At 35.0% G+C, this 19935-nt stretch overlaps 1 protein-coding gene across 6 annotated transcripts in view; it reads left to right on the forward strand.

The window, feature by feature from the left end:
* Positions 1-19935, forward strand: part of LOC142344658 (cilia- and flagella-associated protein 44-like) — a 139135-nt gene that overhangs the window by 77121 nt on the left and 42079 nt on the right. For 5 of the 6 annotated variants that reach the window (XM_075396484.1, XM_075396488.1, XM_075396487.1 and 2 more), the window contains 2 exons: positions 2302-2325; positions 2895-2997. In XM_075396484.1, the coding sequence (XP_075252599.1) occupies positions 2302-2325; positions 2895-2997 (127 nt within the window). The remainder of the gene's footprint in view (positions 1-2301; positions 2326-2894; positions 2998-19935) is intronic. The other variant, XM_075396486.1, reaches the window with a different exon arrangement.

Raw genomic sequence — 19935 nt, forward strand, 5'->3', positions numbered from 1 at the left:
GTAGGTTTCCTTCCTGAAGCCAAATTAAACTTACTAGGAAGCCAAATGGACCAGTCCTTAATACACCTTAATTTGAGTTGTTCTTTTCTGTAGTTAACGTTAGAAGAAGCAAAGATTGCGAAAGTGATATAAAAGAAACAGCGACTGATAACAATCCGCACATGTTATGGATTTTAAGAAACAACGAGTAGAGCATAACTGGTCCTGCTATTGCTGTTCCGAACAGGTAATTGTTCCGAATATTATTTGACAAAAAAAGTCAATATATCAAAATTATTTCATGCATTTTGCATAAGTATCGAGTAAAATTAGCAAGAAAACGGCAAAATTTTAGTTCAAAAACACGCAAAGAATTATTAAGAGATCACAAATACTTTGTCTGTAGTTTTAAGGAGTGCTAATTGATCAAATTTAAACAAAGTTGACTGAAGATGCTTATTTCGTTCCATGTTTGTTGACAAAAGGACTGAATAATGAAAAGTTTATTGATTTTTTTTGCCAAAAAATTGGATCAAACGTTTCAACAACGCTATTTTGTTTTTAGACGAAACAAGAACAACACTATCGTTACCAATTTTAACACTGTTTTGACCAAAAATTGATTAAAACTACGGAAAATGTGAACAATAAGAACGAAAATCAGTCAGATGCTCACAAAACTTTTAACTTCGACACTTCTGTGGGAAAAAACGAAATTCAAAGAATCTTTTTGATTGTGTTTTCTACTCTGGACGGGCTTTCTAATGATACCACTCACAACGCTCCACGATGAATATATCGATCGGAGAAAATTGTCTGAACAAAAAAACCGTTTGAGTATATAGCTCCTCCTCCACTAAATTTGGTCGGAGTAAAAAGACATTAGTTCCAACCTAAATACGATGAGGTTTTGAGCATTACTGTAATTAACCAAGCTACAACAGAAACACAACCCATTTGCTTGTTCCTCGGAAGTTCCTTACTTTTGTAGTCTAATGATGCCAAGTAGTAGTACTAAGGCTTATAGGGGAACTAGAGCGTGAAAAAAGCGTGAGAAAGAAATGTCAGTACATTTGATGAGGGTAAATGTTTTTGTTTTTGACGAAATGGTTATCGCTAAATTTATTCTGAAAAATTTTCACCTCTTTTTCTTTGTGTTTTGCACCTCTTTAAGTGAAATGAGGCTTGAATTTTAGGATGAAGTTTGGTAACTTTCGAAGTCTAACACCTATTTGTTTTTGGCTAAGACCACATACATTATTGGTTACTTTCAGCTGGCGCTATTTTTTCTTTCACTGCGTGAATCGTTTGAATTTCTTTCTCCGTTATTAGATCATCAAGAAAATTGATTTCACTTTTTTAAGTACATAAATTTTTTAAGATTAAAGACAAAAATTTCTAGTGACACTTGATAATATTTTTTTCAAGTAGAAAGGTTTTTTGATTGGTTGACGCATTTTTTTGTAAATTTCTTAATAGCTAATCAGAGGAAACAAATACAATTTCAGCAAAACTTATGTTGAAAAAAAATGAATCGTGTTTAATGCTTAAATCCGTAATTTTTGCAACCAAGTTGCAAAATCAGTTAACGTTTCAAAAAATTTCACTCATTTTTTATATTGAAAATAACTATCCGTTCTTTCATTCCAAACTGGTTACTAAGAGTTAAAAAAATCTGTGCTATCCTGATTTTGATTTAATAATTACTGCCATTTTTATTTGAGTATCTTTGAGAAATATCGCACGTTAGGATAGCGTGTTAATTTTCTTGTTTGAAGTCAAATACAATCACTATTACCAATGACTCAATATTTTCATCGCAAAGTTCTTCAAGTCTGTTACTCAAAGAGAGCGGTGACCGGTAGAGTACTTGGTTGACGGTCCAGATGTCTGGGTCAAAGTTGCTACACGAATTGTTCTTTGCATCATTGAAAATTTATATGCTAGAGATGCCTCTAAGGTAGCCTTTTGGACGACTACGTGAAACTGTTTGAAATGATTCAACTATTTGCTTTCTTTTGAAAGTTTGTGGTCCCTAGTGAAGATCTTTTCACTTAACTTTATGACAATACTCTCTCAAAGACAAATAATTTGTGTATTTATTAATTGCGGAAACTATGATTTGTAAAAATGTTGGCATATATTTTGATAGTGGGTCATAGCTGAATGACTCATGCTGCCTTTCTCGTATTCCATTTGACTTATTTCAAAGCTGTTGCACTATCAGCTTTCGACTACCTGTATTACCAGAAAATTATGACTAATTGGATAATTTGCGACCGTCGTTTTTACTATTTGTGCAGAGTGTTTTCTTGAATTTAGAAAAATTCTTCGCGAAGAAGCAGCGTAAGTAATAATCTGTTATGATTGGAACATCATTTGCGCAACTGGTATCTTTTGTTCGACATTCTTTCTGATGTGAATTGTTTCGAGTGTTTTTTTTTACAAACATTTTGAAGATTATGTTGTTGAAATTTTTTCAGCAGCTCCAAAATAAAATTGTTGCACACCATTGTTGCATGTGCTGTTATGAAATGATTGCACTAAATGATTGTGATAAATTTAAGTATTAAATTTTTATCGAAATGAATTAGGAACTGTTTCCTTCATCCATACATGGACAAACAAATGCTTTGTTTTTTTTTCAGTAATGATGCTGATTTGGCCCTAAATACGATATTAAAATATGAGTAACGATTTATCTATAAATATATTAAAATAAATAGATTATAAATATATTAAATATATTTTAAGTAATTAATACTGGAGGGTCATAATTTCCCCGAGGTAAAGCAAGCAGTTCCTTGAAATGAGTCATTCTTTCTCAATGATTGTGATCTTCTGTTATAATGTTTTCTCTCGAGTGATTCGATGTTCCACTGCCTTTTCAAGTTAAATTATTGATGGTGTTTCAGACTTCTGAACAAACAAGGGAATATTTTGTCAAGAATTGCGAAACTGGCGAGTGACTTTGACGAACAAGTGTTGACACTGAGAGCTGAGAAGTTCAATCTTCAGGTAATTTCCATTTTGTGTAGCTGGCAATTTTCATTAGCTCTATAAATTAAGAATTTGAATCTCTACCCAGGTTTAGACCTCGATTTATGAAAAGACTTTATGATTCCAGAGAGGTGTGTCTTTATTGACTATGAATACACGGTCCAGCACCTATTTAAAGCCGAGGTAATCTTTTCACGGTCCAGCTAAGACTTTTCTTTTATTATTTATCTTTTTTTATTGTCTAGCCAATTAAAATCGTGCAAGGTTTTTTAATGGGTTGAGCTAAATCTTTTCATAGCCTGGTAAAGTTGAGCACGGTCTTCTCATGGGTCGTGCCGAGGTCTGTTCATAGGCCAATTTAAGTCCAGCACGGTCTTTTCATGAGCAGAGCCAAGGTCTTTTCATGAGTCAAATTAAGTCCAGCACGCTCTTTTCATGGATCGAGCAATAGAACTTATGAAATAGCTATAATGTAATATTGAAGAACGTTCTTCAGGTTGACAAACCTGAATTTTGAGGTTTTTCCACTATATTCTGGGTGTGTTCCACTCCTCATTTCTCATCCGGGCTAATGACGGGCTACAGCGGAGTTACAAACAACTATAGTAAATTTTGAGCTGTGCACTAGATAAAAAACCAGGCTCAACTCTATCTACAAACAAAACAAGAACTCAAACCGCAGCAGTATATATATATATATATATATATATATATATATATATATATATAAATAATAGCAAAGCATTGTCGCACATTTTCTCAAGTTGAATTAAATCCAACTTTCTGAGATTTATTATTTTTGGTAGTGTTTCCTTCCTTTTTTCTCATCCGGACTGGCTTGAAGTTACAAAAAAATAACTCAAGGAAATAATGTACAAAGCGCTAGCAAAAGAAACCAGACCCAAGCTAGTAATAGTTGTAATAGTAGTGGTATTATTTGTAAGTCTTTCCTAAGCAAGCTTTACCAAAAGATCGTGGCGTGTTAGACTCCCCATATACAGTTTTAGACTCCCAATATCACAGACTATACGCTTGAATTGATTTGAAGACTTCTTGGTCCGATTAAATTTTTTTTCGAAAATAGTGTTTGCTTTTATGCAAATGAGAACCTAAATATTCATTTTTTTGTACGCAAGCTACACTTACAATTCGCCCCGTTGGACAGAAATTGGGTATTGAGAACTAAATGTTTTACTAGGCAGGCTGCACCAAAAATAGTTATGATTCAGATTCTACACATCCTGAGGATGTACAATACCAAGTTTGGTTAGATTTGAACAAATCTTTGAACCGAAAGAGAAGACCTTTTTTAAAATTTGTTTCTGCTAATTTCGCAATTTTTTCCCATTTTAAAATTTCAATTTTAACAAACCGTACAGAAACCAAATTTTTTGAATAGGCAAGGTAAACGAAACGCTCTTTGGGATTCAAATTCTGTACACACAGGATCTTTCATCCCAAGCTTGGTCGGATTTGAACAGCTTCTTGACCCGATGGAAAAGACTTTTTTTAAAAATTAGGTAATTGCAAATTTCCGTGTAAAACACTAAATTCGGCTCTTTGGACTCTGAGAATCTCCCATCGCAAGTAAGGTTTAGTTTGATAAACTGCCTGACCCGATAAAGACGACCTTTTTAAAATTAGTTATACGCAGAATTTGCAACGTATGAAAAAGTAACTTTTCTCGTAAGCAAGCTGCACCAAAGTTCTTCTTGATTCAAACTCTACACACACACTGGAGATTGCCCCTGGCAACATTGGCCGGATTTTAAAGACTCCTTGACCGGATGAAAAATACCTATTTTTGAAATTAGATATTAGATATTTGCAAATTCGCGAGTTTCCGTATGAAAAACTAGCTTTCCTCCTAAGCAAGCGACGTTTTTTTACTGGAATTCTACGCACACTGTAGGTTTTCCATGCCAATTATGATTGATTGTGAACAACTGTTGGAGCTGAAGAAAATACCTATTTTAAATTTTTTTTCATCCGCACAGTTGGCAAAATTTTGATATAAAAAATCAACTTTTTTTCTTAGGCATGCTGCACCAAAAATTTCTACTTTTTCAGATTTTATACACTTCAGCGATCTCCCATGCGAACTTCGTTTTGATTTGATTAACTCCTCAAACCGTTGAAAAGGACGTGCTTTTAAAATTAGGCGTTCGCAAATTTCGCGTAATTTTAGTATTAGTAGTAATAAAAGTAATGGTAGTAATAGTTGTAGTATAGTGTTAGTAGTAGAAGTCTTATTAGTTGTGATAGTAGCTATAGAAAAATTCATCAAGTTCGTTTGGATTTGAACAAGCTTAATCCGCTTGAAAAAGCAAACTGCCATGAATAGAAAGTTGCGAAATATCAGAAATTAACATCTGAAAATGAAACATATTTCCTAGGCAAGGAAAAATGCTATTCAATCACGGTTTAGATTGAAAATGATTTTCTTCAAACGTTTCTTCGCTGATCAGGATTAAAACTTTCTGTTAAAAACCAAATAAAACAAAATTAGTTTTTAAATAATAAAATTCATGGCACATGGATGATATACACTGAAGAATCTAAATTAATTAAAACAGAGGCCCAAAAAGCTGAAAATTTAGTTAATAGAATTGATTATACTTCTCAGCAGAACTTGTTCTAAAAACATCACCTTGAGCTGCTTCATCGCAACTTTCGTGGAGAGCGCAATGAAGAAATCAGTTTCTTGAGGTCCAAATGCAAAGAGGTCCAAACAATGTATGCCAATACAAAAGATACACGGTGAACTCCTTTGGTTTGAACTTGGCATTATCTTTTGCGGACGAATTTTTCACCTGATCTCCTTAGGAGTTCCATTCTTTGAGAAAATAGATCAATTTCCACTTTTTTGCCATGACGTAATCTTTCATAATAGAAAAAAGAAGTTCCCTAGTAACACTTAGAAATAACTGCTGCATTACATCATGGGGAGAAGTCAACAGCTGTTTGAGTATTAATGAAAAACAGCTCTCCTGCCCCTGACTTTGTGTTTTTCTCGTTTGAAATCAACTCTGCAGCCATTTTCTGCCTTGGGACGTTCTTGACTGCCATTAACTAATGCTTCCAAGTTCGCCTTGTGCGATTGGACTGATCTCAAAACAATGGTTTTCTCGACAAGCAATGTTTGAGATTGATGGCATGAACGCCATTTTGAAGGCACATTGTGCAGCGGTAAAATTCAGCTGCACTGCTTCATATTAAAGATCTTTGTTTTGCCAATGAGATTGGCAGTCAGAAGTGTGGACTACGATGAAAGGTAGTTTTCTGGCCGCGAAATGGATGCCACTTGATTGCTGCAAATCACTTTGCAAAAACTCGAAACTATTGTTGAAATTTGAATGACTATTGTCATTATATAGCGCAGCTATTTTACGGTTTTTGAAAGGCTGGCGTTCGAATGATGGCAAACAAGCAATCGCAATGAAACAATTGCTCCATCAGCATTGAAAATTGAGCCAACTAACTGCATTCTTTTTATGTAAAACTTTGCAATCCTTAGGTCCGGTTTGGACTGTCGCTCTTTGATGTAGTTTCACATTGACAGAATTCTTTTCAATAATTGTTGATCAAAACATTTTGAAATCAAGAAGTTTAGGTTGTCCACGATTTAATTTTTGATGCGCTTGCATGCTGCTGGTTGCTGCAGTTGATAGTTTAAAAACCACGGATGAATTGTTCGATTGCCATGGATTGGTCTTCTTTCAATAAGTTAGTCAAAATTCAATTATTGACAACAAAGGGTGGTCAAACTCACAGGAAGTCCAATTATTTGAATACTTTCCGTGCTTTGAACCATTGACGAAAAATGATTGTTCGTGGATAATCTTCTCAAGGCAAAAAAACTTTTCAACCAAATTAATTGATATGTAATCTGGTAGAATCTGAATTTTTGAAAAGTTTTGTGCAAAAGTAAGCAAATTGAAAAACAATCATCTGTATATTGTTTTAAAATTTACATAACTAATTTGCACAAAAAGTTTATTCAGATCGCTCCAGCAACCTACGTTCAGCATTATATTTCAATTCTTACATCAGCCATCGACCAGCTCAGTCAAGATTCTCAACATGGGATTGACCACAAATTCTTGTTCATTTGTTATCTATACTTGAGAAAACCAGACCAAGAGCGATTGATTTTCAGGCTCATTAAAAACTAATCAACAGCTTCATAATGCGGGAATTAACAATCTTATTAAGTTCTTCGCAAGAAGTTGCAACAAAAAAATGTTGCTGGACACTGAAGTGAAATTGAAACTGTACAACCTCAAATTGTTGCAATAGGTTACCAGGAAGACCAATGGGCACAAAAGAACTCAATTTGCTCTGTACGACTGGAATTTTTTTACGTTAAGAAATCAAAACAAGCTTTTTAGGATAGCTGTCGAGTGATCGATATACATTACAGTCATTCAAAATGACCAAACTGTTGGAAAAAAAGATCAATCTTGTGATATAACATGAATTGAAAAACAAAGATCAGACATTGATGGGTAACAATGTTTTGACCAGGTGAACATCAGGCAATACAAATTATTAGGTAAACAAAAATGAATCACTTTCAATTATCTTCCGGGATAAACTCATTAGAAATGCTTAAAGTTTTTATCCAGCACTAAGTAACAATCAATTTTTCTAAACAATAACTTTATTCAATTGCATCAATTAATTTTCCTTTATCGGTTCCCTGCCAGCTCGATTTGCCACATCTCTTGCTTTTCGGTTAGCTAGACGTGGAATGAATGCGTACTTTTGACGAAACATCTGCAAATACAAACTTTTGTTTTATTTCTAAAGCAAATTGTTTACTTGCAAGCTTAACAGTTGTCGTCAATTAATTACAAGGCTCAAATTCTCTACGATGGATAACAGAAAAGTGCTTGGGTCATTATTTCCTCTGCCCCTAGTCGATTGTTACCATTTTCGAACTAGATCTAGAATTACCCGCAAATAAACTTTTAATTGGTGCGGTCACTATTGTTTTCGGGTATTTATAGCTCGAGTTACGTTAAGAGTATTTATAAAAGAAGGAAGAGGGTACCCAAATTTTCGGCTTAAAGTTGGAGCTGGTTCTATTCGACTTTGGAGAATATTGGACTTGATCATGTCATCCGCCAGAACATTTTGCTCAAAAAGATTATTCCTCAACAATTCCCCCAGACGTGATGGAAACTCAGCGGCTCGAAGTTTTTGCATTAGGTCATTGCCCATGTCAATTACAGGTACAATTAGGTTTTCTCTCAAATCCCGCATCAAGGTTCACTCACCTTTAGAAATCCAGTTGCTTGCAACAAATGGATCTCCTCTAACTCAGAGACCTTTAAAACATTGGCTTCAGTTTGGAAACAACCAATTTTGGTGAACCCTCAACATTCAAAATTGAATTTTGGTCAGATATCAGATCAAAAACTAAGTTCTATCTCAAGTTTTCATCAAACTCTTTGATTTTTCTTTGACCTCTCATTTCTTCTCTTGATCTCTTCAAAAACCCTCTTCTTCTCTTGCTCAGCCCGTCTTTCGTAGCAAAGAAGAAAAACATCAAATTCTTTGCCGCAGTTGTCTTGGTTCCCTTCGCGCGCAACTGGAGTTACTTTTTCTGCTGCACTCTGCACTAGAAATGGGGTTTATGGGTTGCTGATAGATACGAAGGACGAGCTCCGCAAGAGCTGTTGCTCCTCTGAGTTACCAAAATCCTTAGATTGCGGACTGGTCAGTGGACCTGTATCACTGAATTTGAGCTCGCAATGTCCTTGAAAGTCACTAATAGTTTTCCTGCTGATATATGTTTTCTCAGAGTCAATAATCTATCTCATTTTTTTCTCGAAATTTCATCGAGAGCCCCCTTCATGATAAAATTTTTCTGATTCATCATCTTTGTTTAAAAAGTCTGACATTTGAACCTGACACGAGACCTAATCTATGATCCAAAGTGAAATCAAGCAGCCATATTTTAGATTCTACTTTAAATGTCAATTGTTAGTCTTCAAAGGTGAAAAGAAAAGTCGTTTCTAATTTTTTTTCCTCGGCCTTTGATTAGAGTCCTTTTCGGATCCAGAAGTGTCCTTTTTAGATCCGGAACAATTAGCATGTTTTTCGGATCTGGAACTTCGGATGTTCTGTTTTTTTAACTGACAAACATCGTGTTGTAAAACTTCTGTTGTTTATAAGCAAAAACGTTCTCTGGAGATAAATGAATCCTCATTACTAGTGCAATCTCGATCAAGCAAGGAAGGTATTAGTTTAACTAAATCAATTCAGAGCACAAATCAGCCCCTATTCTATTATTTCCTTTAAGTTTTAAAACAAATAAACGGCATGTATGATCATCTTGAGCTGCATCGTTTTGAAAATTTAATTTTGGGCTGTAGAATCGACCAATTTTTTTCTTGGCCAAACAATATGTTTCCTTGGCTTTGAGTGTTTTGCCTGCTACTCTAATGAGTGTTTTGCCTGCTACATTCAAACGTTCTATGCATGTCTTTTTTCCTGCATGGATTGCCGACTTGAAAGCTTTTTGATCACCGACCCTGTAAGCCAAACAGTAAAAAAACACTGAACAGTTAGAGAGTCTGAAGGACACAACAGACAGATATATAGGATAAAGATGATGTGATAAAGAGGTTTTAAGTTAAGTACTCCGGAGGCAAACTTATGAAAAAACTTAGTTATTTTAAGCTTTCTAAAGTTTTTTTCGTTAAGACTTATTAGGAAATTTGAGCACCAAGTCCTTGGGACCATTTCCTCTTGCTTTTCTCCTTGCAAGATAATTACATCTGAAGGTCCCTCTTTTGCGAACACGCTGGTTGCGAAGCAACAGTCTTTAATGATGCGGCTTATAACCAATGTATAAATGATCCAAGTTGCGACCGTCAATGCCTTACTGCTTTTCTGATTTTGCTTGCGCAAATAGACCACTTTTGTCAGCTCGATATTGTCCAATTGGATACTGGCTTTTAAGTTCTCTGGCAATGAATAGAACTGCCTTATGCCGTCATCAACCTATTGAAAATTTGTAAAGAATACTATTAACAGACGGCAATGTCCGCGCTTGCTGATGGTTTTCTATGATACAGTTCTTGAACCCACGAATAAGAATTTTTAACAGAATTGTTAATATTTTGTGTGGCAGAAGCAATAAACTCTCTTGTCACTGTGAGAGACAGGACAGGCAACTAACTTGCAAACCTGAAATTTAAATAGGAAGCTGTATTACATTAGCTCGCAATAAAGCAACAAACTCTAGGTACCGCGAGTGTTGCAGACAACAAACCCGTGAAGCATTAAATTTAAAAGAATTGTAACTTAGTCTCTTGGGTAAGAAAGTAACCAAATCTCTATGAAGTATGAGAGACGCAGGCAACCAACCCGGGTTTTGAAAGTTTTAACACAAATTTTATTAGTTTGTGCGCAAGAAAGCAACAAACTGTTTTGCCACTTGGAGGGACAGGCAACTAACATGCGAATCTGAAATTTTTAATAGAAAATTTCATTAGATTAATACGCAAAAAGCAACAAATTCTATGTGCCACGAGAGACACACTCAACAAAGCTGCGAATCAGCGTTTTTAGCGCTGGTTTGAAGCGGCCGTCCTTACTGATCTGGCCTATGGCCTTTCTATAAATGATCCAATTCGCGACCGTCGATGCTATGCTGCTTTCCTGATTTCACTTGTGCAGATAGACCACTTTTGTAAGCGAGCTCAATATCTTCCAATTGGGTAGTGCCATCTAAGTTCTCTGGCATTGGAAAGAAGTGCCATATGCCGTCACTCACCTTTTGAACGATTAAGACTACTATTAATAAAAATGTCTTGGGCTTACTGATGGTTTTTTTTGATATAGGTCTTTTTTATTCAGGGCTAAAGAACAGAAACGCAAGAAGTCCTTGCTCAAAAAAAGACTTGTGTGTAAACATTAAAATAACGTGTGTTTCCTGTAGCAGCGAACCGATAAAGGCATTTGGCTTGTTTACTTTTTGTTGGTTGTCGGCCAAATCGAGATTGTTTCAGAACTTTTTGGAGAAGTAGCTTGACTGTTGTGAAGTTTAGTTTGATAGCATTATTATAAAAACAGTCTGGTTCGCAGTGCAGACCAAAAGTGCAGTCAAATCAGTAAATAAAATTAACCGGTTTGATCCTCTCAGTTGTTCGCTGACAAACGAAGTCTCCTCATCATTAATTTCAGAAACGTCCTCATCGGGAGATAAATTGTTGACTTCTGTCACAATAGCTAACGGGTTTTTTTTAAAAAGTTCGATTCTATAGATTTTATCCAGTTTTATTTGTAAGGCCTTGTTTGAGAAGGAACTAATCTTCAGCCACGCAATCGGGGACAAAGGCGCGTATCATTTACGGTTGTTTATAGTTTTTCAGCTGTTGAGGCGTCACTCATTATGGGATCATTCGCAGTTATGATGCGCAAGTCGCCCTTAACTGTAGAAAGAATTAACCATGAACTTCGGAGAAGCATCCTGTCTCTAAAATCAAAAATGCGTTCTTTAGCTTGCTCCAGAGAACGCAACTAGAAACGAACAAATTGACAATCTTCTAATTTAAAACTTGGTGAACCTTAAATCTAAGTTCACATTGTAGTATCAGCGATACAAACTCTCTAGGCACCGCGATAGACGCATGCAACTAACAGGCGAATCAACAACTTCAATAGAAAATAAGTTAGATTAGTGCGCAAGAAAGCAACAATCTCTATAGCAAAATCGAATTCCATTAAATTCAGGATATGTCTTTTGAAAACAAAATTAAAGCGAGCATGAGTAAATTGTGAACAATTATTTCAATGAAAAAGGCATAAGCTTTGAGTTTTGAAAGGAAATCATTTTCAACTCCTTTGACTTACAAAATTGCAAGCATTACAAATCAGCATCAGTGTTTAAGAACATGGAACCCCTGAGTTTAACGATGCAAAATCAATAATACCAAAATGCACGCCAAGATAACAAATTTAACAATATAAACAAATTGAAGCAAAGGCTAAGAAAGATAAGTTTTCACCAAGCTTCTCTGAGCGCATGTTTTTTATGGTGCATGCAAAAACTTTCTGCCCTTTCAAGTTAAGATAAACGCCGTCTTCACTAAAATTTCTTCTTTTTGGTTATTAAAAAATAAATTAAATTTGTGCTCAAGAAGGCAAAAAAATTCTCTGGGCACTATGAGAGACGCATGCAAAAAACCCGTGACGCAGCAAATCTAAAAGAATTTTTGTTTAGTCTCGTGAGTTAGAACGCAGCAAACTCCATGAAATATGAGGGACGCCGTCAATAAAAACCGATATTCATTAATTTTAATGAAAATTATTTTTTGGTGCGTAAGAAAGCAACAAGCTCTCTTCTCACTGTGAGAGAAACGGGCAACTCACATGCGAATCAGAATCTTTAATAGAAAATAAATTAGATTTACACTCAAGAAAGTCACAAATTCTCTAGGCACCCTGAGACGCATGCTACAAACCTTCAAATCAGCATATTTGGAACAATTGTTTTTGATTCTTGGGCGTAAGAAAACAAAAAACTCTTTATGCACTCGAGAGCCGCAGGCGACAAATTTCCACCCTTTCAAGTTAAGATAAACGCCTTCTTCAGTAAATTTTTTTTTTGGTTATTTGACAGTAAGTTAGATTTGTGCGCAAGAAGGCAACAAATTCTCTAGGCACTATGAGAGACGCAGGCAAAAAACCCGTGACGCAGCAAATTTAAAAGAATGGTAAATTAGTATATTTAGAAAAATTGTTTTGATTCTTGGCCGTAAGAAAACAACATAATCTTTATGCTCTCTGAGAGCCGCAGGCGACAAATTTCCACCCTTTCAAGTTAAGATAAACGCGTTCTTCAGTAAAATTTCTTTTTGGTTATTTGACAGTAAGTTAGATTTGTGCGCAAGAAGGCAACAAATTCTCTATGCACTATGAGAGACGCAGGCAAAAAACCCGTGACGCAGCAAATTTAGAAGAATTGTAATTTAATCTCGTGCCTAAGAAAGATGAAAACTCTCCATTAACTATGAGGGACGCAAGCAACAAAACTAAGATTGAGTAATTTCAGTAAAAATTATTACTTTTTGGTGCTTAAGAAAGCAACAAACTCTCTTGTCACTGTGAGACGCAGGCAACTTTCATGCGAATCAGAAACTTCAAAATAAAATAAATTATTTTTTCATGCAAGAATGTGAAAAACTCTCTAGGCAACTTGAGAGACGCATGCACTAAACCCACGAATCAGTAGTTTTAAGAATTATTTTTTTTCTGTGCATAAGACAGCAACAAACTTTCTTGTCACCGTGAGGAACACAGGCAGTCAACATTCGAATCAAGATTTTAATAAAAAGTAAATTGGATTAGTGCGCAAGATACCAACAATCTCTATGGGAAAATCGAATAGCATTTAATTCAGGATATATCCTTTGAAAACAAAAATAAAGCGAGCATGAATAAATTGTAAACAATTATTTCAATGAAAAGGGCCTAGGCTTTGAGTTTTGAAAGGAAATCATTTTCAACTCCTTTGACTTACAAAATTGCAAGCAATACAAATCAGCATCAGTGTTTAAGAACATGAAACCCCTGAGTTTAACGATGCAAAATCAATGATACCAAAATGCACGCCAAGATAACAAATTTAACATTATAAACAAATCGAAGCAAAAGCTAAGAAAGATAAGTTTTCACCAAGCTTTTCTAAGCGCATGTTTTTTATGGCGCATGCAAAATCTTTCTGCCCTATCAAGTTAAGATCAACGCCGTCTTCATTAAAATTTCTTCTTTTTGGTTATTAAAAAATCAATTGCATTTGTGCTCAAGAAGGCAAAAAAATTCTCTGGGCACTATGAGAGACGCATGCAACAAACCTTTGACGCAGCAAATTTAAAAGAATTGTAGTTTAGTCTCGTGAGTTAGAAAGCAGCAAACTCCATGAAATATGAGGGACGCAGGCAATAAAAACCGAGATTCATTAGTTTTAATGAAAATTATTGTTTGGTGCGTAAGAAAGCAGCAAACTCTCTTGTCACTGTGAGAGAAACAGGCACTTCACATAAGAATCAGACTTTTTAATAGAAAATAAATTAGATTTACACGCAAGAAAGTCACAAATTCTCTAGGCACCCTGCGACCTATGCGACCTCTCTTGTCACTGTGAGAGAAACAGGCACTTCACATAAGAATCAGACTTCTTAATAGAAAATAAATTAGATTTACACGCAAGAAAGTCACAAATTCTCTAGGCACCCTGCGACCTATGCTAAAGCTTCAAATCAGCATATTTAGAAAAATTGTTTTGATTCTTGGCCGTAAGAAAACAACAAAATCTTTATGCTCTCTGAGAGCCGCAGGCGACAAATTTCCACCCTTTCAAGTTAAGATAAACGCCTTCTTCAGTAAAATTTCTTTTTGGTTATTTGACAGTAAGTTAGATTTGTGCGCAAGAAGGCAACAAATTCTCTAGGCTTTATGAGAGACGCAGGCAAAAAACCCGTGACGCAGCAAATTTACAAGAATTGTAATTTAATCTCGTGCCTAAGAAAGATGAAAACTCTCCATTAACTATGAGGGACGCAAGCAACAACACTGAGATTCAGTAATTTTAGTAAAAATTATTACTTTTTGGTGCTTAAGAAAGCAACAGACTCTCTTGTCACTGTGAGACACAGGCAACTTACATGCGAATCAGAAACTTTAAAATAAAATAGGTTATATTTACATGCAAGAACGTAAAAAACTCTCTAGGCAACGTGAGAGACGCATGCAACAAACCCAAGAATTAGTGGTTTTAAGAATTTTTATTTTTCTGTGCATAAGACAGCAACAAACTCTCTTGTCACCGTGAGAAACACAGGCATTCAACATTCGAATCAAGATTTTAATAAAAAGTAAATTGGATTAGTGCGCAAGATACCAACAATCTCTATAGGAAAATTGAATTGCTTTTAATTCAGGATATATCCTTTGAAAACAAAAATAAGGCGAGCATGAATAAATTGTAAACAATTATTTCAATCAAAAGGGCATAAGCTTTGAGTTTTGAAAGGAAATCAACTTCAACTCCTTTGACTTCCAAAAAATTATAAATTGCAAGCATCACAAATCAGCATTAATGTTTAAGAACATGAAGCCCCTTAGTTTAACGATGCAAAATCAATGATACCAAAATGCACGCCAAGATAACAAATTTAACAATATAAACAAATCGAAACAAAGGCTAAGAAAGATAAGTTTTCACCGAGCTTCTCTGAGCGCATGTTTTTTATGGTGCATGCAAAAACTTTCTGCCCTTTCAAGTTAAGATAAACGCCGTCTTCAATAAAAATTCCTCTTTTTGGTTATTAAAAAATAAACTAAATTTGTGCTAAAGAAGTCAAAAATTGCTCTGAGCACTATGAGAGACGCATGCAACAAACCCGTGACGCAGCAAGTTTAAAAGAATGGTAAATTAGTATATTTAGAAAAATTGTTTTGATTCTTGGCCGTAAGAAAACAACAAAATCTTTATGCTCTCTGAGAGCCGCAGGCGACAAATTTCCACCCTTTCAAGTTAAGATAAACGCGTTCTTCAGTAAAATTTCTTTTTGGTTATTTGACAGTAAGTTAGATTTGTGCGCAAGAAGGCAACAAATTCTCTAGGCACTATGAGAGACGCAGGCAAAAAACCCGTGACGCAGCAAATTTAGAAGAATTGTAATTTAATCTCGTGCCTAAGAAAGATGAAAACTCTCCATTAACTATGAGGGACGCAAGCAACAAAACTGAGATTCAGTAATTTTAGTAAAAGTTATTACTTTTTGGTGCTTAAGAAAGCAACAAACTCTCTTGTCACTGTGAGACACAGGCAACTTACATGCGAATCAGAAACTTTAAAATAAAATAAGTTATATTTACATGCAAGAACGTAAAAAACTCTCTAGGCAACGTGAGAGACGCATGCAACAAACCCAAGAATTAGTAGTTTTAAGAATTTTTATTTTTCTGTGCATAAGACAGCAACAAACTCTCTTGTCATCGTGAGAATCACAGGCATTCAACATTCGAATCAAGATTTTAATAAAAAGTAAATTGGATTAGTGCGCAAGATACCAACAATCTCTATAGGAAAATTGAATAGCTTTTAATTCAGGATATATCCTTTGAAAACAAAAATAAAGCGAGCATGAATAAATTGTAAACAATTATTCCAATGAAAAGGGAATAAGCTTTGAGTTTTGAAAGGAAATCAACTTCAACTCCTTTGACTTCCAAAAAATTATAAATTGAAAGCATCACAAATCAGCATTAATGTTTAAGAACATGAAGCACCTTAGTATAACGATGCAAAATCAATGATACCAAAATGCACGCCAAGATAACAAATTTAACAATATAAACAAATCGAAACAAAGGCTAAGAAAGATAAGTTTTCACCAAGCATCTCTAAGCACATGTTTTTTTATGGCGAGTGCAAAAACTTTCTGCCCTTTCGAGTTAAGATAAACGCCGTCTTCAATAAAAATTCTTCTTTTTGGTTATTAAAAAATAAACTAAATTTGTGCTAAAGAAGGCAAAAAATGCTCTGAGCACTATGAGAGACGCATGCAACAAATCCGTGACGCAGCGAGTTTAAAAGAATGGTAAATTAGTATATTTAGAAAAATTGTTTTGATTCTTGGCCGTAAGAAAACAACAAAATCTTTATGCTCTCTGAGAGCCGCAGGCGACAAATTTCCACCCTTTCAAGTTAAGATAAACGCCTTCTTCAGTAAATTTTTTTTTTTGGTTATTTGACAGTAAGTTAGATTTGTGCGCAAGAAGGCAACAAATTCTCTAGGCACTATGAGAGACGCAGGCAGAAAACCCGTGACGCAGCAAATTTAGAAGAATTGTAAATTAGTCTCGAGAGTAAGAGCGCAGCAAACTCTCCATTAAATATGAGGGACGCAGACAACAAAACGGAGATTCATTAATTTTGATAAAAATTATTTTTTTTGGTGCGTAAGAAAGTAACAAACTCTCCTTTCACTGTGAGAGAAACAGGCAACTCACATGCGAATCACAATCTTTAGCAGAAAATAAATTAGATTTACACGCAAGAAAGTCACAAACTCTCCAGGCACCCTGAGAGGCATGCTACAAACCCTCAAACCAGCATATTTAGAAGAATTGTTTTTAGTTCTTGGGCGTAAGAAAACAACAAACTCTTTATGCACTCTAAGAGCCGCAGGCGACAAACTCATGAATCAGTAGTTTTAATAGAATTTTTATTGTTTCGTGCATAAAACAGTAACAAACTCCTCTTGTCACGGTGAGAGACACAGGCAGCCAACATTCGAATCAAGACTTTAAAAGAAAATAAATTAGATTAGTAAGCAAGAAAGCAACGATGTCTCTATTACAATCGGATAGCATTTACGCAGGGATATATCCTTTGAAAACATAAATAAAGCGAGCATGAATCAAATGTAAACATTTTTTTAATTAAAAGGGCATAAGCTTTGAGTTTTGAAAGGAAACTACTGAATTTAACGATGCAAAATCAATGATGCAAAAATGCACTTCAAGATGACAAATTTAACAATAAAAACAATTCGAGGCAATGACTAAGAAAGATCAGTTTTCACCAAGCTTCTCTAATCGCATTTTTTGTGGAACATGCAAACACTTTCCGCCCTTTCAGGGTAAGATAACCGCCGTCTTCACTAAAATTTCTTTTTGGTTATTAAAAAATAAATTAGATTTGTGCGCAACAATGCAACCAATTTTTTAGGCACCATGAGAGACGCAGGCAACAAACCCGTGACGCAGCAAATTTCAAAGAATTGTATATTAGTCTCGTGCGTTATAAGCAGCAAACTCTTCATGAACTATGAGGGACGCAGGCAACAAAACCGAGATTCAGTAATTTTAATAAAAATTATTATTGGTGCGTAAGAAAGCAACAATTTCTCTTGTCACTGTGAGAGACACAGTCAACTTAAATGCGAATCAGAAACTTTAATATAAAATAAGTTATATTTACATGCAAGAACGTAAAAAACTCTCTAGGCAAAGTGAGAGACGCATGCAACAAACCCAAGAATTAGTAGTTTTAAGAATTTTTATTTTTCTGTGCATAAGACAGCAACAAACTCTCTTGTCACCGTGAGAAACACAGGCATTCAACATTCGAATCAAGATTTTAATAAAAAGTAAATTGGATTAGTGCGCAAGATACCAACAATCTCTATAGGAAAATTGAATTGCGTTTAATTCAGGATATATCCTTTGAAAACAAAAATAAGGCGAGCATGAATAAATTGTAAACAATTCTTTCAATGAAAAGGGCATAAGCTTTGAGTTTTGAAAGGAAATCAACTTCAACTCCTTTGACTTCCAAAAAATTATAAATTGCAAGCATCACAAATCAGCATTAATGTTTAAGAACATGAAGCCCCTTAGTTTAACGATGCAAAATCAATGATACCAAAATGCACGCCAAGATAACAAATTTAACAATATAAACAAATCGAAACAAAGGCTAAGAAAGATAAGTTTTCACCAAGCATCTCTAAGCGCATGTTTTTTTATGGCGAGTGCAAAAACTTTCTGCCCTTTCAAGTTAAGATAAACCCCGTCTTCAATAAAAATTCTTCTTTTTGGGTTATTAAAAAATAAACTAAATTTGTGCTAAAGAAGGCAAAAAATGCTCTGAGCACTATGAGAGACGCATGCAACAAACCCGTGACGCAGCAAATTTAAAAGAATTGTAAATTAGTCTCGTGAGTAAGAGCGCAGCAAACTCTCCATGAAATTTGAGGGACGCAGACAACAAAACGGAGATTCATTAGTTTTGATAAAAATTATTATTTTTTGGTGCGTAAGAAAGTAACAAACTCTCCTTTCACTGTGAGAGAAACAGGCAACTCACATGCGAATCACAATCTTTAGCAGAAAATAAATTAGATTTACACGCAAGAAAGTCACAAACTCTCTAGGCACCCTGAGAGGCATGCTACAAACCCTCCAATCAGCATATTTAGAAGAATTGTTTTTAGTTCTTGTGCGTAAGAAAACACCAAACTCTTTATGCACTCTAAGAGCCGCAGGCGACAAACTCATGAATCAGTAGTTTTAATAGAATTTTTTATTTATTCATGCATAAGACAGTAACAAACTCCTCTTGTCACGGTGAGAGACACAGGCAGCCAACAATCGAATCAAATAATAGAAAATAATTTAGATTAGTAAGCAAGAAAGCAACGATGTCTCTATTACAATCGGATAGCATTTACTCAGGGATATATCCTTTGAAAACACAAATAAAGCGAGTATGAATCAAATGTAAACATTTTTTTAAGTAAAAGGGCATAAGCTCTAAGAGCCGCAGGCGACAAACTCATGAATCAGTAGTTTTAATAGAATTTTTATTTATTCGTGCATAAGACAGTAGCAAACTCCTCTTGTCACGGTGAGAGACACAGGCAGCCAACAATCGAATCAAATAATAGAAAATAAATTAGATTAGTAAGCAAGAAAGCAACGATGTCTCTATTACAATCGGATAGCATTTACTCAGGGATATATCTTTTGAAAACACAAATAAAGCGAGTATGAATCAAATGTAAACATTTTTTTAATTAAAAGGGCATAAGCTTTGAGTTTTGAAAGGAAACTACTAATTTACCGATGCAAAATCAATGATGCAAAAATGCACTTCAAGATGACAAATTTAACAAGAAAAACAATTCGAGGCAATGACTAAGAAAGATCAGTTTTCACCAAGCTTCTCTAATCGCATTTTTTATGGAACATGCAAACACTTTCCGCCCTTTCAAGGTAAGATAAACGCCGTCTTCACTAATATTTCTTTTTGGTTATTAAAAAATAAATTAGATTTGTGCGCAACAAGGCAACCAATTCTTTAGGCACCATGAGAGACGTAGGCAACAAACCCGTGACGCAGCAAATTTCAAAGAATTGTATATTAGT

This window comes from Convolutriloba macropyga, chromosome 8 (assembly GCF_964194025.1).
Source record: "Convolutriloba macropyga chromosome 8, txConMacr16.3, whole genome shotgun sequence".
NCBI lineage: Eukaryota > Metazoa > Xenacoelomorpha > Acoela > Convolutidae > Convolutriloba > Convolutriloba macropyga.